At 45.0% G+C, this 18,478-nt stretch overlaps 2 protein-coding genes and 1 non-coding gene across 6 annotated transcripts; 1 reads left to right on the plus strand and 2 right to left on the minus strand.

Annotated features, from left to right (window-relative positions):
• Window positions 1–458: 458 nt before the first annotated feature.
• LOC141106570 (uncharacterized) lies at window positions 459–9,544 on the minus strand. 4 transcript variants are annotated; one of them, XM_073597447.1, is made up of 5 exons: window positions 9,137–9,544; window positions 8,768–8,909; window positions 5,928–6,089; window positions 5,718–5,841; window positions 459–5,237 (listed from the first exon to the last, which is right to left on the minus strand). In XM_073597447.1, exons 2-5 carry the CDS (start codon window positions 8,846–8,848, stop codon window positions 2,953–2,955), a joined length of 2,652 nt encoding a protein of 883 aa, XP_073453548.1. In that variant the 5' UTR covers window positions 8,849–8,909; window positions 9,137–9,544; the 3' UTR covers window positions 459–2,952. The 4 variants fall into 4 exon arrangements, with proteins under 4 accessions (XP_073453548.1, XP_073453545.1, XP_073453549.1 ...); XM_073597444.1 differs by having other exon boundaries at window positions 8,768–8,949; XM_073597448.1 differs by having other exon boundaries at window positions 9,114–9,544.
• Window positions 9,545–9,553: 9 nt separating this feature from the next.
• On the plus strand, window positions 9,554–17,153 carry LOC141106597 (uncharacterized). Its single transcript, XM_073597508.1, has 5 exons — window positions 9,554–9,659; window positions 10,363–10,482; window positions 11,886–12,077; window positions 12,191–12,269; window positions 14,717–17,153. Exons 2-5 carry the CDS (start codon window positions 10,405–10,407, stop codon window positions 16,117–16,119), a joined length of 1,752 nt encoding a protein of 583 aa, XP_073453609.1. The 5' UTR covers window positions 9,554–9,659; window positions 10,363–10,404; the 3' UTR covers window positions 16,120–17,153.
• On the minus strand, window positions 10,165–10,304 carry LOC141106974 (U12 minor spliceosomal RNA). The gene has a single exon (XR_012235752.1). It is a non-coding gene; the product is annotated as a U12 minor spliceosomal RNA (small nuclear RNA).
• Window positions 17,154–18,478: the final 1,325 nt, after the last annotated feature.

Raw genomic sequence — 18,478 nt, forward strand, 5'->3', positions numbered from 1 at the left:
GTGGGGCGGGTGTAGGCATAGTGGGTGGGGAGGTTTGGGGGTGTGCAGGGGGGCTGAGATTACAGGAGGAGGTGTTGGTGAGGATAGCTGAGAATGCTGGGGGATGGGGGTAATGTAGGTATATTGGGTGGTGGTAGAGGGGGTACCAGGATGGTGGTATGTGCAGATTCAGTGGGTGGAAAGGGGGGCCTGGCTAAAATTGCAGGAGGGGCTGGTTTGTTATTATTGCTAGTGGTGATGCCGGGGGGGATAATAATGGTGGGGGGGCGGGCTTATATTTCAAAGAGGCGTGTTACTGTGTGTTGCCCTCCGAATCTGAAGCTAAACAGTATAGTCAGGGATTGAACAAACTCCATTGAAAACAATGCACTGCCTGTGCGGCCGGGGTCTTATCCCGACAGCTGTAAAGCAAGGAGGTTGAATAAGTCTGAGTCACACACAGAGCTCCCTCTAGTGGCTAATCTGCAAATTTCTATATTTAATACAATACCAAAAAAATATGGAAGAGCAAGCATGTACAGCACACTACAGAATATAATAAGTCAAAATAATCGATTGCTGGAAATACACTGTACTCTCTCTTTTTAAAGCACCTCATCTATGATAGACAAGCTTTCCGTGCTTCGTGCTTTTGGTGGCCACTTTGCAAAGAACATTGAAGTCTGAAACGTCATTTCATGTTTTTCACTTCACATTTGGATTGTGCAAAGAAAATGGTAAATTCCACGGTGTGTGGGCGATTGTCGGGTACTGTTGTTTGGATTGAAGGTCCTCACCATAATCACAGAAATGGTTACCCTTCAAAACCACCAATAAGGATCTACTATATACACAAGGACCGCACTGATTAACCACTTCCAGCCCAGATCAATTCTGACCTTTCTCTCCTATATGTAAAAATCATCATTTTTTTTGCTAGAAAATTACTTAGAAACATTATATATTTTTTAAGCAGAGGCCCCTAGAGGAAAAAAATGGTGGGTGTTGCAACTTTTTTATGGCACACAGCGATTTTTTAAATGCAATTTCTTGGGGAAAAAATACACTTTAACCATTTCAGCCCCGGAAGATTCGGCTGCTGAATGACCGGGGCATTTTTTGCGATTCGGCACTGCGTCCCCTTTAACTGACAATTGCGCGGTCGTGAAATGTTGCACCCAAACAAAATTGACGTCCTTTTTTTCTCACAAATAGAGCTTTCTTTTGGTGGTATTTGATCGCCTCTGCGTTTTTTAGTTTTTGCGCTATAAACAAAAAAAGAGCGACAATTTTGAAAAAAATAATATTTTGTACTTTCTGCTATAATAAATATCCCCCTTTTTGCTTTTTTATAAAAAAAAAAACTTTTTCAGTTTAGGCCGATATGTATTCTTCTACATATTTTTGGTAAAAAAAAAAAAAAATCGCAATAAGTGTATATTGATTGGTTTGCACAAAAGTTATAGCGTCTACAAAATAGGGGATAGAATTATGACATTTCTATTATTATTTTTTTTTTTTTACTAGTAATGGCGGCGATCTGCGATTTTTATCGTGACTATGACATTATGGAGGACACATCGAACAATTTTGACAAGTTTTTGGGACCATTGGCATTTATACAGCGATCAGTGCTATAAAAATGCATTAATTACTGTAAAAATATCACTGGCAGTGAAAGGGGTTAACACTAGGGAGCAATCAAGGGGTTAATTGTGTTCCCTGGGAGGTGATTCTAACTGAAGGGGGAGGGGACTGACTAGAGGAAGTGACGGATCGTGGTTCCTAGCTAATAGGAACACACGATCTGTCACTCCTCTCAGAACAGAACACGGATTTGTGTGTTAACACACACACTTCCGTGTTCTGTCCCTCGTGCTCGCTCGTGGCCGGCAGTCATTGCGACCGTCGGCCACAAGCATTGACACCCCCTGCAGTGCAGCGGGCGCGTGCGTGCCTGCTATCCCGATTCCGCGAGCCAACGTATAGCTACGACGGTTCGCAGGATCGTGCCGACCTGTCGCAGTAAAATGACGGCAGCTGGTCGGCAAGAAATTAATTAATTTTACTGCAAAAAAAAAAAAAACAATATATAACCCAATTTTTTGGTAAACTATAAAAGATCATGTTACACCAAGTAAATAGGTACCTAACGTGTCAGGCTTTAAACTTGCGCACACTCATGGAATGGCACCAAACTCCGGTAGGTAAAAACCTCCATAGGAGACACTTTAAATTGTTTTTACAGGTTACCAGTTTAGGGTTACAGAGGAGGACTAGTGCTGGAATTATCGCTCTCGCTATAACGTTCGCGGCGATCCCTCACATGTCTGGTGCGAACACCATTTACATATGCAGGTGTGATCTACGTATGCGTTCACCACTGCGCGCAAGCAACGGGGATTGGGGGCGCTTTAAAAAAAAAAATTATATGGATTTATTTGTTTACACTGTCCCTTTTTTTTTTTTTTTAACCACTTGTAAGACATGACAGGTCCTCTTTATGGAGACATCTGGGGTCTACAAGGCCCCAGATTTTTCCTCTACTCTGGAAAGCATGAGTTTAAAAAAAAATTGATCTCTGCTTTCCAGAAAAAAAGATTGCAGTGTTTACATCTGCCAGAACCAGAAGTCACAATGTCGCTTCCGGCCTCCCAGGACCATAGAGATGGCCGGGGACCATTTGGTCCATGGCCACCTCTATGGTACTCCGGCAGCACCACCAGATCAGATACCAATCCGATCACATGGAAGAGCCCGTAGAGGCACCGGTGGGAGGCGGAGGATGTCCCCTCCCGCTGCCTGTAAAAAGCAATCCAGCGGCTAATCAGCCACTAGGATGGCTTTTATGACAGGGAATCGCTGGCTGAAAGAAAGATACCGGATGCAACCACTAAAATTCCAGGATGGCATGACATCCTATGGGCGGGAAGTGGTTACAGGTATTTTCAAAGAGGTTGTTATGGATATAGTTCATAGAGTCTCATGTGATATGCCATCGCTGTCTTTCTCACCACCGGTAGGCCTGGAGTCCTCCTCCTCCTCTGGCAGTTTAGAGTGAATTTGTCTGTGTTTCAGAAGGGCCGTCTTCCTCCGAAAGCACTTCCCACACTTTGAACAGCAATAGTGCTTTCGCCTTGTATGTACCGTCATGTGTCTAGTAAGATCTGCCTGCCGGTTAAAAAATCTACCGCATTCCAGACAAACGGACGGCTTGTCCCCCATGTGGTACTTCCAGTGCTTGTTAAGAGCACACTTCCTGGTGAAACCTTTGCCGCATTCGGGGCAGCAAAAGGGCTTCACCGCAATGTGAAGTTTGGCATGTAAATTCAGGTTGGACTTCGAGGAAAACTGCCCCCCACATTTACTGCAGATGAACGTCTGGTCTTTGGGGAGGTCGTTCCCGCCATGAGTGCTTGAGGAAGGCTCATTCTCCGCATGGTCTCTCACAGATCTGGCATGCTCCTTCTCAGCGGCGTGTCGTTGGTGGTGGACAGCAAGCAGCGAAGCTTCGCCGAAAGTCTCTCCGCACTCCCAGCACTTGTACAGCTTGTCTCCAGTGTGCGTTCTCATGTGCAACTCCAGGTTCGAGATGATGGAATAACATCGTCCGCATTTGCCACAAACAAAAGGTCTTTGTTTTGTGTGCATTATGGGTGGGGGATGACTAAACCTAGGAGGAGAACCTCGGCTAGATTTGGTGCAGGAAAGTTCTGTTGTGCTCGTAAGACTTCCTTTTTTGCATGCGTTTGAGCCTTCTTTAATAGGGTTAGATGTAATTTGGATAGATCCTGTTGGTTTGATATCACAACTTGAGGGCTGGTTCCCTTCACATGAGAAGGGTTCCTCTTTAACCTGAGTACATGAAGAATGGGTAGGACACGCATGTGTGTTGAGATGTTCCTCAGTTGAAAGGTGTTCCTCCTTAACATGAGGAGGTGTGGAATGCATATGAAATGTTGCTCTTAAACTGTCTTGGTGGGGAAAATGTTCTGGAGCTGAGAGGCTTTGCTCCTTAACATGAGAAGGTTTTGAGTGTGTACAATATGTGGATGTAGAAATTCTAGGATGGGGGAGATGTTCTACAGCTGAGAGGACTTCCTCCTTAACATCAGTGGTTGTAGATGGCATATGATGAGTAGCCAATAAGATGTGTGGACAATGTTCTACAACTGAAAGGACTTCCTCCTTAACATCAGTGGTTGTACATGGCACATGATGAGTAGCTGGTAAAATGTGTGGAAGAGGTTCTACAGCTAAGGGGACCTCCTCCTTAACATCAGTGGTTGTACATGGCACATGATGAGTAGCCATTAAGATGTGTGGGAGATGTTCAACAGCTAAGGAGACTTCCTCCTTAACATCAGTGGTTGTAGATGGCACATGATGAGTAGCTCTTAAGATGTGTGGAAGCTGTTCTACAGCTGAGGGGGGCTCATCCTTAATTTCAGTAGGGGTAGATTGTGTTAGCGTGGAGATGTCAGGGTGTGGGAAGTGTTCTACTTCAGTGGAAAGAGGTCCCTCGATAATCTGAATAGATATATATTGTATTGGATCTGCAGGTGTGGAGATATCCGAGTGTGGAACATGTCCTGACGAAATGAACCCTTTGTGAGTGGGTGTAGATTGAGTAAGATCAGTGGATAAAGACATGTCAGGGTGGGGGACATGTTCTTCAGCCGAGAGGGAATCATCTTTAAGATCACTAGATGCAGATTGTTTATAATGGGTGGCTGTGGAGATGGGCTGAAGATGTTCCATTTCACCGGACGGGAGCTGTTCCTCCATAATCTGAATGGATATGTATTGTATGTGGTCTGCTGGTGAAGCGATGTTGGAGTGTGAAGGAGGTTTTTCAGCTGGGAGTAACCCCTCCTTAATGGGAGAAGTTGGTGACTGTCTATGATGGACAGGTGTGAAAATGTTGGAGTTGGGGTGATGTTCTTCAGCTGTGAGGGCTTGCTTCTTGGCTGAAGAAGGTGTAGGACACGTGGGGGTGGAGATATCAGGGATGGGGAGGTGTTCCTCACACAAGAGGTGCTCCTCTATGATGGGAATTGACATGTCTTGTACGATGTTTGTCAGGGTAGATATGTCAGAGTATGAAACACGTTCTTCCTCCTCGCATAAGGTCTCCATGTTTTTCTCCTCTGATGGGAAGCATTTGGCAGGGAAGTGATTGATATGAATGTTGTTATCTTCATTCATACAGTTCGGTGATGGAGAAATAAGAGAGTCGGATCCTACAGATGATAAAGCTGAAAGAAAACATGTTATTGAGATGATGGAAACACGGGAACAGATATAAACATAAAAACACAAAGATGAAATTCTGAGTGGGGAACTTTCATTGTTGTCTACAGTGATTGTGCTTATTGATTGGTCCTATGCTGAGATAGAGCAATGGAGTAGGAGGTCAATGAAGCTGTGTGTTTAGCTGTGAAAAGTTCTATTGCATGGGAAGGAGAGAACAAAGAATAGGAAAATGCCTTTTATTGAGACAAATTTCTCATTGGTTCCTTGGGGCCTTTGCTATTAAACAAGCCTCATACAACTAACTGAGAACTGTGATGCCTTATCTTCTAACTCAACGTTGTGAATGCCAGCTGGCTCGCCATAATGACATCCTTGTAAAGATCCTTAAGTCCTTCTAAATACTCCCACTCCTCCATGGAGAAATAGAAAGTGAGATCCTGACACCTTATACAACTTAGAACTGTGATCCCATATCTTCTTACCCGGAAATATGAGGGGCGGCTGGCTCGCCATCATGACGTCCTTGTAGAGATCCTTGTGTCCTTCTAAATACTCCCACTCCTCCATGGAGAAATAGACAGTGACATCCTGACACCTTATAGGAACCTGACACACACAATGATACAGTCACTATCCAGACACATCCCTTGTCTGTTACTGGATAATGTCCCAGAATTCCCACCACCGCTCACCTCTCCTGTCAGGAGATCAATGATCTTCTGGATGACTTCTAGAATCTTCTTGCTATTGCTTGTGTCTGTTGTCAGGGGAGGAGGTTGTGGCTCTATGGTTGGGATCTGGCTCCATCCTCCAAAAGAACACTCGCTAGCCTCCTTTTTGACGGGTTCATAATTCTGTGCAACATAAAGGATCAAGAATTTAGAAATATTTTGAAAAAGAAACATGAACCAGCATGGAGATGTTGAGCTGTCAAGATTTGACCTCCCAGAATCCTCCTCACCTCTCCGGTCAGGTCTGTGTTTTATTAATAGAGATAAGAGTGATGTCATGTGACCTCCCAGAACCCTCCTCACCTCTCCGGTCAGGTCTGTGTTTTATTAATAGAGATAAGAGTGATGTGATGTGACTTCCCAGAATCCTCCTCCCCTCTCTGGTCAGGTCTGTGTTTTATTAATAGAGATAAGAGTGATGTCATGTGACTTCCCAGAATCCTCCTCCCCTCTCTGGTCAGGTCTGTGTTTTATTAATAGAGATAAGAGTGATGTCATGTGACTTCCCAGAATCCTCCTCACCTCTCTGGTCAGGTCTGTTTTATGAACTACTTAAGGACCAGCCGCCGTCATTATACGTCGCTACTTTGACGTTAATTACTGTTGTTATGGCAGCAGCTAGCTGCCATAACCCCGGTATTTTTAAAAATGGCAGACTGTCCTCTTTAGGATAAAAGTGGTCTCTACGGCGGATTCGCCGTAAGATCACTTTTATCGGGGGGCGGGAGAGGGGCCCCTCCCGCCGCGCTCTGGTTGTCTCTGCCGCTCACCGGAGCCGTCGGTAGCGGTGGAGCCGATTGGTTCCTCTCCCCTCACTGCCTGGATGCGGAGTGAGGGAAAGACTTGGCTCTATAGCATTGGAGGGCGGAAGTGATCCAATGCTCCTAAAGGGGAATTTTTATTTATTTTTTTCAAATGACATTTAATTTTTTTTTCTAATTGCATTTTAGTGTAAATATGAGATCTGAAGTCTTTTTGACCCCAGATCTCATATTTAGGAGGTCCTGTCATGCTTTTTTTCTATTACAAGGGATGTTTACATTCCTTGTGGTAGGAAAAAAAAATTTGGGTCACTTTTTTAAAGTGAATTTTTAAGTGTAAAAATACACTTTTTTAATTTAAAAATAAGACAACAGTAAAGTTAGCCCAATTTTTTTTTATTGTGAAAGATAAAGTTACGGCAAGTAAATTGATACCCAACATGTCACGCTTCAAAATTGCGCCCGCTCGTGGAATGACGACAAACATTTACCCTTAAAAATCTCCATAGGCGACGTTTAAGGTTACCAGTTTTGAGTTACAGAGGTCTAGTGTTAGAATTATTGCTCTCGCTCTAACGATCGTGGCGCACTTCACATGTGTGGTTTGAATACCATTTTCATATACGGGCGTGGCTTACGTATGCGTTCGCTTCTGCGTGCGAGCTTGGCAGGACGGTGCGCTGTAATTTTTTTTCCTTCTTATTTATTTTACTTTTTATTTTGACACTGTCCCTTAAAAAAAAAAAAAAAAATATGGCTAACTTTACTGTTGTCTTATTTTTAAATTAAAAAAGGTGTATTTTTACACTTAAAAATTTACTTAAAAATTCACTTTACAATTTTTTTTTTTTTTAAAAGGACAGTGTCAAAATAAAAAGTAAAATAAATAAGAAGGAAAAATATAGAATTTAAAAAATGTAAGCACGCAGTCCCGCTGAGCTCACACGCAGAAGCGGACCCATATGTAAGTCACGCCGGCATGTGAAAACCGTGTTCAAACCACATATGTGAGGTAACGCCGCGATCGGTAGAGCGAGAGCAATAATTCTAGACTTCCTCTGTAACTCAAAACTGGTAACCTGTAGAAATTTTTAAACGTCGCCTATGGAGATTTTTAAGGGTAAATGTTTGTCGCCATTCTTTTTTTTTTTAAATTAAAAAAAGTGTATTTTTTCCCAAAAAAGTGCGCTTGTAAGACCGCTGCGCAAATACGGTGTGACATAAAGTATTGCAACGACCGCCATTTTAGTCTCTAGGGTGTCTGAAATAGAGATAAGTGACGTCATGTGACCTCCCAGAATCCTCCTCACCTCTCCGGTCAGGTCTGTGTTTTATTAATAGAGATAAGAGTGATGTCATGTGACCTCCCAGAATCCTCCTCACCTCTCCGGTCAGGTCTGTGTTTTATTAATAGAGATAAGAGTGATGTCATGTGACCTCCCAGAATCCTCCTCACCTCTCCGGTCAGGTCTGTGTTTTATTAATAGAGATAAGAGTGATGTCATGTGACCTCCCAGAATCCTCCTCACCTCTCCGGTCAGGTCTGTGTTTTATTAATAGAGATAAGAGTGATGTCATGTGACCTCCCAGAATCCTCCTCACCTCTCCGGTCAGGTCTGTGTTTTATTAATAGAGATAAGAGTGATGTCATGTGACCTCCCAGAATCCTCCTCACCTCTCCGGTCAGGTCTGTGTTTTATTAATAGAGATAAGAGTGATGTCATGTGACCTCCCAAAATCCTCCTCATCTCTCCGGTCAGGTCTGTGTTTTATTAATAGAGATAAGAGTGATGTCATGTGACCTCCCAGAATCCTCCTCACCTCTCCGGTCAGGTCTGTGTTTTATTAATAGAGATAAGAGTGATGTCATGTGACCTCCCAGAATCCCCCTCACCTCTCCGGTCAGGTCTGTGTTTTATTAATAGAGATAAGAGTGATGTCATGTGACCTCCCAGAATCCTCCTCACCTCTCCGGTCAGGTCTGTGTTTTATTAATAGAGATAAGAGTGATGTCATGTGACCTCCCAGAATCCTCCTCACCTCTCCGGTCAGCAGGTAGATGATCTCCAGGGTGAGGTCCAGTATCCTCTCAGTCAGGTGACTCTGATCCATCTCCATCATTAGGGGATCCGGTGTCCGATGTAGAGAGGACTTTGGTGGGGTGACATTTCGAGGGATACTCCTTTATCCAGGATACAGAAGACCAATATTAAGAACAACACCTAATGGTGAAACACATAAAACCATTACACACCCGATGAGGATCCCTGCACTTCAAATATCTAATATTACTATCATGTGACATAATGTTAATATGAAACAATATATTTAGTGTTTGTGCTCTCTATAGTAGTCATACCACAGAATAATATATGTAAATATAAACCTCAGAGAGAATTAGCTCCACACCTTCAATAACAGCAAGCCCAAAAAAAGAAAGCTTTCTCTGTAAAACCGGAAATAGCTTGCCCCCTTTCATATTTGTCCCCCTTTACACTTCCTGCCTTTGCGTTCCAAGCTACTTCCGGGTTATGCGCTTCATCTGCTTCTTGAGCTGTGTTCGTTCCGTTATGATTTGCACTGATGGCGAGCGCCATCTGGTGTCCATTTATTATAATTGCATGCTACACCCACCATCCGCGCAGTTTACCCTTCTGCCAGACATTAAAAAAAAAAATCATCTCCCTCTTTCCCTTTGTGGTTCCTCTGAATGCAATAAACACAACGGAGCCCCGGACATTCCCGTGGCTGGGAGGTTATATAGGAGCAGAGAGTACTAGACGATTGCGGATAAAGAAGCCGGAAGTGTCATGGAACGCACCAAGAGGAAGTCTGGTGGAACGCAGAAAGGAAGAGCATCCTATGCAGGCAGAAGCAGTGGAATGCCGAGCAGGGTCAGTTTTTGTGCTGTTAGAAGGGAGAGGGACAGAAGGTAATGAGACACATTGTGACATCTTCATACATTGTCTGCTAGTTATTATTAGGTGACTATTACTATTATATTTTTAGGAGCCTGGAAACCTGAGTTCAGTGTATTTCTCTCTATAGTTATGTGCATTTGTTTAATAGATGTATTAATAATAGTGTGGGGGACATTTAGAGTGTAAGCTCCTCTGGTACAGAGACTGATATGACTGGCTCAGTTTTCTCTGTACAGCACCATGGTATATGTCAGAGCTATATAAATGCGTATTAATAATAGTGTGTGACTGTGGGGGGACATCAGAGTGCAAGCTCCTCTGGTTCAGAGGTTAGCTCACCGTTCTCTGTACAGCACTGCGGTATATGTCAAAGGCTCAGAGCTATATGACTATGAGAATCATCATGTAAACAGACTTACTGTATTGCGCTTGCTGGTGTTTTTATGAGCTGCATGGAGCAGACTTAGAGTGAACCTGCAGTATGAAGCCTGAAAGTGAAAGCTATTAGTAGGGGGATGGGTAGATCTCATCACCTGAAGATCCTGCAAAGTAAGCAGATCCTCCAAGAGAAAACCCATTCAAAAATTCATCTCAGACTTAGTGAGGAAACAGGTTTTACCCGTTTGTTATTTTCCTTACTCATTAGTTTAAGGCAAGTCTGAAAGTGAAAGCCACTGGAAGTCTTCTCATTTGTTTGTTTATTTTAATCTACAGTAGAGACGTTGCTCTATAGGACGTCAGGTTGTGTCACCAAGAATGGATGAGGGAGAGAACCACAAAACCCAGAAGATATTAGACCTCACCCTGGAGATCATCTACCTGCTGACCGGAGAGGTGAGGAGGATTCTGGGAGGTCACATGACATCACTCTTATCTCTATTAATAAAACACAGACCTGACCGGAGAGGTGAGGAGGATTCTGGGAGGTCACATGACATCAATCTTATCTCTATTAATAAATCAGACCTGACCGGAGAGGTGAGGAGGATTCTGGGAGGTCACATGACATCACTCTCTATTACAAAAGGCGGCAGCGATCTGCAATTTTTATCGTGACTGTGACATTGCGGCGGACATATCGGACACTATTTTGGGACCATTTATATTTATACAGCGATCACTGTTATAAAAAAAAAGCACTGATTACTGTATAAATGTCACTGGCAGGCAAGGGGTTAACTGTGTTACCTAGGGAGTGATTCTAACTGTAGGGGGAGGGGACTCACAAGGGGAGCAGAGTGATCAGTGTTCCTCTGTACTGGGAACACACGATCGGTCTTCTCTCCCCTGACAGGACGTGGTTCTAGGTGTTTACACACCTAGATCCATGTCCCTGCTCTGTTACCGGCAATCACGACCGCCAGGCACGCGCGCGCCCCCTAGACGCCCGGGAAGCTGAGGACATCATATGTCACCCGCCCAGGATGGGAGATTCCTCCTGCGGACGTCATTTAACTATGGGCGGAGAAGCAAGTGGTTAATAAAACAGACCTGACCGGAGAGGTGAGGAGGATTCTGGGAGGTCACATGACATCACTCTTATCTCTATTAATAAAACACAGACCTGACCGGAGAGGTGAGGAGGATTCTGGGAGGTCACATGACATCACTCTTATCTCTATTAATAAAACACAGACCTGACCGGAGAGGTGAGAAGGATTCTGGGAGGTCACATGATGTCACTCTTATCTCTATTAATAAAACACAGAGCTGACCGGAGAGGTGAGGAGGATTCTGGGAGGTCACATGACATCACTCTTATCTCTATTAATAAAACACAGACCTGACCGGAGAGGTGAGGAGGATTCTGGGAGGTCACATGACATCACTCTTATCTCTATTAATAAAACACAGACCTGACCGGAGCGGTGAGGAGGATTCTGGGAGGTCACATGACATCACTCTTATCTCTATTAATAAAACACAGACCTGACCGGAGAGGTGAGAAGGATTCTGGGAGGTCACATGACGTCACTCTTATCTCTATTAATAAAACACAGAGCTGACCGGAGAGGTGAGGAGGATTCTGGGAGGTCACATGACATCACTCTTATCTCTATTAATATAACAGACCTGACCAGAGAGGTGAGGAGGATTCTAGGAGGTCACATGATGTGACATTTGGACAAATCTTCCCAACAGGGCACAGGCAGCAATAAAAAGATGAGAAGCGTTCTAACCCCTCTCCACTCTATCCAAAACCATACACCTTGACCTCCTGTGTCTTGTTTCTGTAGGATTATATCGTCACCAAGAAGACACTGGAGACAAATATGGCACCCAACTGCCTCGCCCTTGTCCCAGAAGGATGGAACAGAAGCCAAGGTCTCATTATGGAGCCTCCACCTCACTGTCTTGCATTGGAAAGAAATAGTGACAAGAAGATTCTAGAAGTCACTCAGAAGATCATTGAGCTGCTGACGGGAGAGGTGAGCGGTGCCGGGAATTCTGGGACATTATCCAGTAATGTTTCTGGATGGTGACTGTATCATGGTGTGTGTCAGGTTTTTTTGAAGGGGACACTGTCTTTTTTGTATTGCAGGCACAGAGGGATGGAGAAGAACATGAGGACCGTAAGAAGGATTTCGGAATGGAGAGCTGGAAGGTCCTTAAGTCTCCAGGTAAGAGTTGTTTAAACCACCCACCATTAAAGAAACCCAACAATATCAAGAAATTTTAAATTTTCAGATGTCTTTACCAGTGATTCCCTATGTTGAACAGGGATGGTGAAGAGTTTCAGACCATATTCAGTGGAACCTTTCCAATGTTGAAGACCATTTTAGGTAGAACTTTTCCTGGTTTTGAGACCATATTGGATAGAACTTTTCCGGGGTTGGAGACCATATTAGGTAGAAATTTTTCCAGGGTTCCTCCAGAGGTTGCTAGGGGTTCCTTGAGCTGTAGCTGGTCGACCTTCCATTTTGAAGGTGCTTGCATAGTTCCATGACCAACAACGCATGGCAAAGCCAGCAGAATGACACTGATTATGTTTTCGGGTGTCTGCAAAGTGTTGCATTATTTCTACTGACCAGCTATGTAAGTGGCCATTGACTCCCAATGAACTGGTTTTAATGAGGGTTCCTTCAAGACCCAAAAATTCATTTTTGGGGGTTCCTCTGGGCTAAAGAGGTTGAAAATCTCTGCTCTAATCTCTTGGTTGTTTGCTTTTGCTCACATAGACAATCTACTTCTTTATGATGCCAATCTTGAAATGTTCTAATATGGTCTCCAAACCCAGAAAAGTTCTACTTGATATTGTCCCCAACCCTGGAAAAGTTCTACCTAATATGGTCTCAAACCCTGGAAAGTTCTACCTAATATGGTCTCCAAACCTTGAAAAGTTCTACCTAATATGGTCTCTAACCCTGGAAAAGTTCTACCTAATATGGTATCCAACCCCAGAAAAGTTCTACCTAATATGTTCTCCAACCCTGGAAAAATTCTACCTAATATGGTCCCCAACCCCGGAAAATACAATTCAATACAGAAGGAATCAAAGGGCCCTGCTATTGCAATAATTACAGTAAGGTATAAAAGTGAAAAAAAAATGATGATTCCTACTTAGGCTGCTTTATAGAAAAGGATAGAATAAAACAGAATAGAAAATGTAATAGAATAAGATATAATACAATGTATTCTATTTGCTTCATTTTATTCTTTCCTATTCCTTTATTTTCTAATTTATTCTATTCCTTCAATTTCTATTCTATTCCTTTATTTTCCATTCTATCCTATTCCTTTGTTTTCTATTCTATTTTATAAAGCAGCCTCTGTCAGAACAAAATGATTAAAGTGGTTGTAAACCCGTACATATACCCAGTGAAGTGACTGGCCTCAGGTGATACACAGAGATGAAACAAATCCTCCTACATAAGTTATACCTGTTTATCTGCAGTATTCTCTTCTTTACATTCGTACAAAGTGCTGAATTATAAAGTTAGTCTGAGAGTTCAGAAAAAAGGGGAAGGAGAACTGAAGTTACACTGTGCAGAGCTTAGTGAGGAGAGCTCTGACAGCTGATTGGAGGGAAGGGACACCCCCTCTCTTTCACACAGCACACAGGAACAGAGCTGTCAATCTGCTGGAGGTCCCTCCCCTGTCACCATTTTTCTCTTGGTGTCAGGAAAACTTGTCAGAAGTGACTCGTGCTGATAGCAGAGAAAATAGGCAGCAGGCAGAAATGAGAGTTAGTGCTCTGGACTGAGACAAGTACACACTATAGGAGGGATATGCTTTGTTCATATTTCATGTCTGAGGTTTACAACCATTTTACCTTAAAGCGGAACTTCAGTCATTTTTTTCAATTTTCCATCTATTAAATCTTCTGCCCTTGTTGTTGTTTTAACTTTGGATAGTAAAATATTTTTTTTCTGCCAGTAAATACCTTATACAGCCCACTTCCTGTTTCTTGTCTGATTATTAGCCTAGGCGTAAGACATCATGCACAGCTCTCTCTCTCTAACTCTCGTGAGAGTTTGCCAGGAAGGGAGGGGAGGATGAGTCAAAAGAGGGCCAATGAGAGCTGCAGAACTGGAGGTGTGTCTGTATAAATCCAGGAAGTGAACAGGCAGCAGCTTCATCTGCCCACAGTTAAAATGGTTGCAGCCAGACTCAGTGAAGGGAGATTTCTGCAGCATATTTGGCAAGTACAGAATCACAGTATGTATAAAATAATATGCAAAGTGGTTGGAGGGAAGCTTCAGAATGGCAAATATGTTTTTATTATAAATTATGTGAGCAGACTGCAGTTCCTCTATAACAGGGATATGCAATTAGCGGACCTCCAGCTGTTGCAAACTAAAAGTCCCATCATGCCTCAGCCTCTTGGTGTCATGCTTGTGGCTGTCAGAGTCTTGCTATGCCTCATGGGATTTGTAGTTCTGCAACAGCTGGAGGTCCGCTAATTGCATATCCCTGCTCTATAACAAACAAATTTGAAACTAAACACATTTTTCTGTCCTGCACTTCACTTGTCCCTTGTCCCCAAAATTTCGGTCAACTCCATATAAACGTTCATATCAATCCCCATGTGTCCATCTTCTCACCACCCTCTCTTTCTGTCCACCAGATTCCCTAGGAAGAGTCACCCATCCCAATGCACCATCACTGGACCTTTTGAAAGACCCCAGAACGATCCACCCCACCGTTGCCAAATCCTGCTCAGCAGAGGAACTTGATGCAGCCCATTCTCCAGAGAAGAACGCACTATGTAGACCCGTTGGCTACTCCAAAGCAGTGGATTGTGTTCAAACTGCATCTGCTAAAGTTAAAGGGGAAATGGCTGTACAAGTAGAAGACACAGACTTACATCGTGGTCATCAGACGTCTTTTGGTGTTAAGGAGTCAGCCTTGTGTAACGAGGAAGGACTAGCTCTACCCACTCACCGCTCAACATCTGCTCATATTAAGGAGGAGCCCTCTTCATCTGATGAAGAGAACCTCTCAAATGGGGAACCCATATCTGTTATTGTTAAGGGGGAACCAGATTCAGGTGATGAAGAGCACCTACCAACCGAAGAGCAATCCCAAACATGGACAGGAAAAAGTGGCTTGCCTGACCACAGTAAGTGCTACATATGTAACCGGGACCTCTCACCGCAAGAAATAGTCTATATTGCAGGAGGACTCTACCCGTACACCACATGTGGGACATGCTTCACAGACAACGCCCAGGTTTTGATGCACCAGACCACGCACGTGGTCGACAAGCGCTATTCTTGCTCTGAGTGCGGGAAATCCTTCGCAAACAACTCGCACCTGGTCCGACACCAACGTGTCCACTCTGGTGACAAGCCGTATTCCTGTCCCGACTGCGGGAGGAGCTTCGCTAACAGCTCCCACCTTGTACGTCACCAGAGGGTCCACACCGGGGACAAGCCTTACTCCTGCCTGCAGTGCGGGCGCTGCTTCTCCAACAACTCCCACCTCGTTATCCACCAGCGGGTCCACACGGGCGACAAGCCCTACTCCTGCGACGAGTGCGGCAAAAGCTTCGGCACCAAACAGAACATGGACCGCCACAAGAGGATCCACACGGGGGAGAAGCCCTTCGCCTGTCCCATCTGCAAAAGGAGCTTCGCCCATAAGTCGGCCATGATCAAACACGAGCGGATCCACACAGGGGAGCGACCGTACACCTGCGGCGAGTGCGGGAAGGGCTTCGTGGCCAAGTCTGAGCTGGTGAAACACGAGAGGACTCACACGGGGGAGAAGCCGTACGAATGCACAGAGTGCGGGAAGCGTTTCAGCCGCAACTACGAACTCGGCCTTCACAAGAAGATTCACACGGGGGAGAAGCCTCACTGTTGTCCCCAGTGCGGAAAATGGTTCCTGAGGAAGTACGAATTCATCCTTCATGAGAGGACCCACACGGGGGAGACGCCATATTGCTGCTCCATATGTGGGAAAGGATTCAGCCACCGGACTAATTTCAGCCGCCACCTGAGCACTCACACATCTTATAACCCTTAACACGAAATCTACATACTTTATGCTTCTATTTCTAGCTCAACTCTGGCTGCAGTGCAACCTGGCGGTGAAAACCGGAAATGCGACATGACTATCCATACTCAATACGAGCAATGATGTATGTGAACAGTTCCTTGTTCTATCTGTAGAGGACAGCAGAAGGTTCTGCTATCGGTAATAAGGAGGGGACACTAGATAGAGCAGGCTTCTCATTTTCCTTAAATCCCTCCCTAAATAAATTTAAAGCTACAAGGGTTTTGAAAAGTAGAGTAGGGTTATAACTCTGTCAGGTTTTTCTTTTTTGGCCCATCTGGATCCTATTGCAGAGATTATGCATTCACTTCTTGTCCTGGAGACACAACAGGATGTAAAAGGATATGTCGCCAAAGGGAGGAGAAATACCAACAGGTTTCCCCAATGGGAGATTCCCCTTCACTTCCTGTTCTGATGACGGCTATAACAATTTGGATTTCCATCTCTTTTTTTTTTAATGGCGACATAACAGGAAGTGAGAGTGAAAGCCGCCATTTTTTGTGCCTTTTATTTATATTTATGACTCTACAGCAAAGATTGAAGTCAGGTAATAAAGGTGGCACCCGCAATCACTAGATCAGGGGTCTTCAAATGCGGCCTTCCAGGTGTTCAGGAACTACAATTCCCATCATGCCTAGTCATGTCTGTGAATGTCAGAGTTTTACAATGCCTCATGGGATGTGTAGTTCTGCAACAGCTGGAGGGCCGTAGTTTGAAGATCCCTGCACTAGATCATGGTGGACACTGGTTTCCAGGAGATGTCACTTCATGTGGTTTGTGAACTGCTACATGTCTGAGATGGCTTTGCTGGCTGACAGGTTCTCCTGCTTGGGCTGCTCGAGTGATCCAGACCTTGGTAGCCTATGGGAAGCTTTTAGTGGAATCATTTTACATTCACGAAGAATGATCTAGAATGTGATCAGCCTATTGACAATAAGTATGGATCAATATTTTCTAGGCCTTGGATGTAGTGATCATTTACAATTATAATATTGCTAACTCTGTATGCATGCTACGCATTCTGTATGGGGGCGCTGAGCCTATCATGGGCACCCAACTGGTAAAATCTTCTGTCTCCCTGTGCTGAGTTCCCGCCTCTGTACACCTGCTGTGCCCATTATGAGGGGTTCCCACCATCCCTGTGCCGAGTTCCTGGGTCTGTACACCTGCTGGCCATTATGAGGGGTTCCCACCATCCCTGTGCGGAGTTCCCAGGTTTGCACACCTGCTGTGCCCATCATGAGGGGTTCTCACCATCCCTGTGCTGAGTTCCCGGGTCTGTACACCTGCTGTGCCCATTATGAGGGGTTCCCACCACTTCTGTGCCGAGTTCCCGGGTCTGTACAGATGCTGTGCCCATTATGAGGGGTTCCCACCATCCCTGTGCTGAGTTCCCGGGTCTGTACAGATGCTGTGCCCATTATGAGGGGTTCCCACCATCGTTGTGCTGAGTTTCCAGGTTTAGACACCTGCTCTGCCCTGTATGAGGGGTTTCCACCATCCCTGTGCTGAGTTCCCGGGTCTGTACACCTGCTGTGCTCATTATGAGGGGCTCCCACCATCCCTGTGCTGAGTTCCTGGGTCTGTGCCCATTATGAGGGGTTCCCACCATCCCTTTGCTGAGTTCCCAGGTTTGGACACCTGCTGTGCCCTTTATGAAGGTTTCCCACCATCCCTGTGCTGAGTTCCCAGGTCTGCACACCTGCTTTGCCCATTATGAGGGATTCCCACCATCCCCGTGCTGAGTTACCAGGTTTGTATACCTGCTGTGCCCATTATGAGGGGTTACCACCATCCTTTTGCTGAGTTCCTGGGTCTGTACACCTGCTGTGCTCATTATGAGGGGCTCCCACCATCCCTGTGCTGAGTTCCTGGGTCTGTGCCCATTATGAGGGGCTCCCACCATCCCTATGCCGAGTTCCCGGGTCTGTACACCTGCTGTGCCCATTATGAGGGGTTCCCACCATCCCTGTGCCGAATTCCCAGGTCTGTACACCTGCTGTGCCCATAATGAGGGGTTCCTACCATCCCTGTGCTGAGTTCCCAGGTTTGGACACCTGCTGTGCCCTTTATGAAGGTTTCCCACCATCCCTGTGCTGAGTTCCCAGGTCTGCACACCTGCTTTGCCCATTATGAGGGATTTCCACCATCCCCGTGCTGAGTTACCAGGTTTGTATACCTGCTGTGCCCATTATGAGGGGTTACCACCATCCCTGTGCTGAGTTCCTGGGTCTGTGCCCATTATGAGGGGCTCCCACCATCCCTATGCCGAGTTCCCGGGTCTGTATACCTGCTGTGCCTATTATGAGGGGTTCCCACCATCCCTGTG

The sequence above is a fragment of the Aquarana catesbeiana genome, linkage group LG08 (genome assembly GCF_042186555.1).
Source record: "Aquarana catesbeiana isolate 2022-GZ linkage group LG08, ASM4218655v1, whole genome shotgun sequence".
In the NCBI taxonomy this organism is placed as follows: Eukaryota; Metazoa; Chordata; class Amphibia; order Anura; family Ranidae; genus Aquarana; species Aquarana catesbeiana.